The sequence below is a fragment of the Rattus norvegicus genome, chromosome 19 (assembly GCF_036323735.1).
Source record: "Rattus norvegicus strain BN/NHsdMcwi chromosome 19, GRCr8, whole genome shotgun sequence".
In the NCBI taxonomy this organism is placed as follows: Eukaryota; Metazoa; Chordata; class Mammalia; order Rodentia; family Muridae; genus Rattus; species Rattus norvegicus.
The window spans coordinates 20,305,548-20,310,763 of record NC_086037.1 but is presented as its reverse complement, the minus strand read 5'-3'; the positions used below and the strand labels follow the sequence as shown (position 1 = coordinate 20,310,763).

The 5,216-nt window shown below is 42.7% G+C and overlaps 1 protein-coding gene across 1 annotated transcript; it reads left to right on the top strand.

Annotated features, from left to right (window-relative positions):
• The first annotated feature begins 375 nt into the window (after positions 1–375).
• Positions 376–4,258, top strand: LOC134483225 (uncharacterized). The gene is made up of 6 exons (XM_063278506.1): positions 376–538; positions 1,572–1,731; positions 2,200–2,343; positions 2,977–3,143; positions 3,862–3,967; positions 4,091–4,258. Exons 1-5 carry the CDS (start codon positions 412–414, stop codon positions 3,924–3,926), a joined length of 663 nt encoding a protein of 220 aa, XP_063134576.1. The 5' UTR covers positions 376–411; the 3' UTR covers positions 3,927–3,967; positions 4,091–4,258.
• Positions 4,259–5,216: the final 958 nt, after the last annotated feature.

The window sequence follows — 5,216 nt, the reverse complement described above, 5'->3', positions numbered from 1 at the left end:
AGCTGGTATGAAATCTCAGGAAGTTTTAATGGCTAACATTGGTGAATGAGGACAATTTGAGTTAGTGAGACATTTTTTGGGAAAGATTTGAAAGGAAACATTCATTTAGATGCATAGGAATTACTAAGGTTTTATAATCAAGCCTTGAGGAAAATTTGGCTTTGGAAGCAGGAGATGCTCAGTGGCTCTGCCCCAGGAAAGTCTCCTGGAAAGGGCACCTCTGCTTATGCTCAGTACAGGGAGAACATTAGCAGGAGGCAAAGTCTGCTCCCATGACATCTGCTGTCCCTTCTTGGACATTCTATTGTCTCCTAGAGAGTTCTTGGCATCCTCTGTGATGTCACCAGTGTTGTAGTGACAACCAGTGCCCTAGTTTCTCTCAGTCTGAGTCTGGCGGTTACAAGCTAAGACATGTTTTCCCGTCTTCGCAAGCGTTTTGGGAGGGGGAACGTCGATTCTGGAGAGACTAAAGTGAAGGAGTCTGGCCTTTCGTCTCAAAGTAATGATGGACAAAGACAGCACTTCTGGGGAATGTGGAGTAAGTTCTGGGCAGTATATTTTGAGCTTCCTGCCAGGGTGGCTGCAGGCTTAAGCTGACCTTTCTAGCAATGGGCCACAGCAACTGGAGCATCTGAAAAGGAATTGAATTTCCACGAATATCACAATTCCCTAAAGTCAAGGATTTCAGAACTTTAGTTTCCCCATCCCCACTGGGAGGATATGGTAAGGCAAATGCTATTATACTGTGAACTTCTGGTCTTTACTTTTCAGTTCATTTGCTCTGTTACATTGATATAATAACACCATCAGTAGTCATGGATGGTCCACCTTTTCTGAGTTTAGACAGGGCAGCAATGTATTTCACTATCATTGCTTCTTTAAATACAGTGGGTATCTGACAGTAGTAACAGGGAGAGATTGTGCTTCAGGCAATAATCTTATGTTCTTAGACCTTCTCCGATTTCTTCTAACTGGCAGGGTCATCGTTTGCTTTATATATTAGAGGTTGTATGTTACAAAAATTTTTCTACAATACCAAAACTATTTGGAACGTGTAGACCAAGATTCAGCCTGTAACCTATTCGCACTTCTGGGGCATTTGGTATTTCATATAGGGGAATTGATAAGTCTGTTGAACATGTCCTCAGTGGAAATGTGTTTTAAATCCAAAGTTGTTGGCCTAGAGTATCAGGGTAGGACATCTGAGTGTCTCCAATCACTCAAGTTTTCTGGATGGTGAATTTATCATCTGAGTTCTGAAACCACATGGGTGAGGGTCCTGAAACCAAGCTGTACCCTGTTCAGCTGATAATAATCCTGGAGAAGCCATCTCTGTGGTACATGTAAGCACGTGATGTCCAGCATAGGGAACACCTGGCTGCTTACATCTCTTGGTCTCTATAGAGTAGTGCGAGAACTGAGATCCCCTGAGGAGGTCTCTTAAGCATAGACCAATCGCCTAGCAGTGACACTGGGTTCCAGGCTTGTTCTCCTGTTTAGGCCTCACTGTGATCTATGTACACTCTATGCATTCTCCCCATGCAGGTTCACTTGTGTTCTTCTACCTACAGACGCTGGGATAGAAACATCTTCCCATGGCACTGACCTAAGCAAGAATCAGGCCATGAAGGAAAAGGAGAGGCTGATTAAAGAGCTGCAGCTCATTACCGAGGAGAGAAATGACCTGAGAGATCGCCTGAGGTTTCTGACAGAGAGATCCATGAAGAACAGGTATGAATCACACCAAATGCTCTTGTTTCATTCCTGGGTCTGCAAGGTCACCTTTTTCTTATCCTGTTAAGGTTTTGGGTTCTAGAAAGCTGTGCCTCCCTAACCACCCTGTGCTAAACCTCACCTCCCATATAGTGGAGATTCAGAACCTTACCCTTCCTCAGGAGTGAGATTGAAAATGGACTCATCTGCTTCCACTTATTTAAAAGCAGAACTTGTGGTCTGAATGAAGAATTCAGGGATAAAGTCAGGAAGAGTGAGTTCCCAGTGTGCATTTGCAAAGCCCTTGACAGCTGGTGGCTTTGCAAGATTGTAATTGCAGTGAGTTTATGGTGAGTCTCTGTACTTGCTAGGCAGGGGACTGAGTGCTGGAAGATCCAGGCAGCAGCCTGGAGTAATATAGGACCCACCCTGAGTTCATATATTCCTAAATGCCGATGTTCATTGTATTCTATCATTTGGGGCCAGGCCACACTTCAGGCCAAATCCATATTATGAAGACCTGGAGAGAATGGAGGAGGAGGTCATGTCAATTCTGCACAACTTAGAGATGGAGAACACTGAGGTCCATGAGAACAACCATAAGCTGAAGAAGGAGATTACCTTCTCTAGGTAAGTCCTGGTCAGAAAGGCTATCACTTGTGGAATGGCCATTTCTGACTTTCTTTGTTCTGGATTGGACGGTCTTCAGCTCTGGTTCTATCTCTTGTGCTATTTACCCATCAGTGTTCCAGGGTCATTAGGACTCAGTTTTCAGTTCCATAAAAGACTGTTACTCATCCCAGGATTGTCTAGGCATCTTCAGAAGGCTCTAGATAGAACAGTACTGATTGAAGTCAGCAGAAGGTTATTAGGCTGACCTGGACCTATGGTGTCACACCAGGTTTTATAAAATTCAGTGCGTGGACCACATGGTTAGCATGACCTTCTCTTGGTTCTACTGACCTCCTTTGAGGGTGTTGGCCCACTACTAATTGATGTTGGCCCCATGCATTGGGCTTTCATGGATAGTTGTAGATCCATGTTCTTTCTCAGAGGTGTGGACACTAATTGGTGTCAGGCCAAGCAAACAATTTATTCTTCCCCGAATTAACTCTTTATGGTTTGTGCAGCAGCCTTATATGTATCAAGATGCATTTTATTAAGTCTCCATGGGAATCTGGGATCTGGTAGAGTTAGTGGGACTTGGGAGTAGGAATGGGAGGAAGGGCCAGCATGATCTTACTATGCATACTGTATTTCCAGAAACCTGCTTAGCCAGCTCCTGATGGAGAACACATGTAGGAAGAAGTTGGTCCCACTGAAGCAGGAGAGCAAGGAGGTACATCTTGATTGTGCACTGAACCAGAAATATTTGGTTGACTGCAACAAGAAAGATAAAGACCATCAACGGCCAGAACCAGCATTATCAGGTAGGGATGAGCAGATGTGTTAGCTTAACAATATCTGATAAAATTTGCCAATTTGATACATCTTTGCTTCTCTTACCACCTTTCTAATTTACACTCACAACCAGCCAACCACCTCATGTAATGGAATTGTTCATTGCTCTGCCTATGCACAAGTATTCTGGGATGTTAACCACTTTTCAGAAACTGAATTATTGTGCAAGCATATTTTGCTGCTCTTTTTGAAGCTGCAGTCTAGAAATGGTGACAGATGAATAACATATCTAAAATTGCATATCCATGTGATAGATTGGATCCTATGTAGAGTTTTGAACAATTTCTTGGTTCTTGAACAATTGACACTCTGTGGTCATGTGACCTCTTGTGTAGGAAGCACCTTTGGGATAAGAACCAAGTGCAAATGTCAAATTAGTACTTGTCATTGGCTTTAACCTTGGTGACATATGGACATCTCCTTTCTTCCTGCAACCCGATGAGGTCTCTTCCCATTGCCCTGTTCTTGGTTTGCACTGGTATAAGTCTGGGTCCCAGATTGGCAGCCCACATTACTGTGAGGCTTGCTGGAGATTTTGCCCTGCCCACAGAGTTAGCAACAATGATATCAGTTAAAAGGTCCATGTCGACTGTCCAATAGAACTGAGGTGGTAGAAGGCAGCATTCTGACAGCTGGCTTGCATTTCCCGACCAAATCAGTGTCTGAAAAACTGCCTTCCTCTCCCAGGTCTCATAAAGTGCAAGAGAGCTGGAATTGGACACACCCCAGTAAGAGAGCTTCCTGAAGAATAAGTTGCTTTCTCAGGAGTCCCTGATGACCAACATCCTGAATGGTAACAACATTTTTTGGATGAGTATTCATCCTCTGCGTTAATTTGTCATTTATTAGAGACCCTAAATTTATATACCACTAAGCCATCCTGACTGATTGAGGTCTTACTCACTTTCTTCTTCAGAAAACAGCACTTGAGAGACAACTTGGGGGACCGCCTTTCATTATTTGTGCTAGAGGAGAAACAGCAATACGTCTGTGCTTCTAAATGTTCGTTAAGAATATGCTGTTTAGAAATATTTTTGTTATGATTTTAATTGAAGTTTTCTTTTTGTTGTTTCATATTTATATGTTCTTGTTACTATTTTTACTTTAAAATATTTTTAAATATTTTTATTCATTTTAATCCTGTTTTGTTGTAAAAATGTATTTGTTATGAATAAAAATTGAATTCTATGTCTTGACTCTTAAGACTATCTTTCTTACTCAAGGGTTCTGTCCCTTCCTGTGGACCTAGAACTTACAGCTACAGATGGATCTCTGCATGTTCCATGGAGCCTGGGCTAATAAGTGAATTCAAAGTCACCAAGGTGTACCCAGTGTGACAGTGTCTTTTGTGTGGATAATGTGGCTGTGTCTCGGACACACACTTTATGATGTAATCACTGACACACTTTACCCAATTGTTAGGGTCCATGTGGTTCTTCTGAGAGAGCAGCAGATGCTCTACCCTGTGAGTCATCACCACAGCTCCTGCAGGTGGCTTTTGTTATTCCACATGAGGTGCTGTATTAGGTGGACAGGATCACCTCCAATTAAATAGAGAGATCTCAGGAGATGTGTGTTCACAGGGAACTTACTGAGGCATGCGTGCTCAACGTGTTAGGTTGTCAGGCATCCCTACAGAGCTCTGGTGTTCCCACTGCTCATTGTGTGTCAGGATCATCCTCCAGCATCACTTAGTTTTCATATTAGAGCAGATCTTTCACCTATTATCAGTGATGACCATATGTATTCTGCACATCTGATAAAATACAGAATAGAAACTAGCTTCTTGTAGGCCAGATTGGCATAATCAGTTTTTTGATTGTTAGCAAGAAAATTATTTTAATCTAAGCAGTTTAGGAAGGAACCTCCAGAGCATCCATAGTGAGTGTAGCTTGCAGCTGTGAACACAGGTTTCTTTTGGAGAGAAGGCCTGTGCAAGCCCAACCTAGGTGGGACAGTTCAAGCTACCCTTTTTCCATGGCCAATCTGGGATCGTATTGAGAATGTATTTTTTCCAGGTGACTGATTTCCAATTTGTGGAA

Excerpts from the sequence above, each read along its gene's own strand:
- LOC134483225 (XM_063278506.1), top strand. The coding sequence starts at position 412 with ATGTTTTCCCGTCTTCGCAAGCGTTTTGGGAGGGGGAACGTCGATTCT. Across the intron at positions 539-1,571 it reads GCACTTCTGGGGAATGTGGA|ACGCTGGGATAGAAACATCT; the intron begins GTAAGTTCTGGG and ends TTCTACCTACAG. Across the intron at positions 2,344-2,976 it reads AAGGAGATTACCTTCTCTAG|AAACCTGCTTAGCCAGCTCC; the intron begins GTAAGTCCTGGT and ends CTGTATTTCCAG.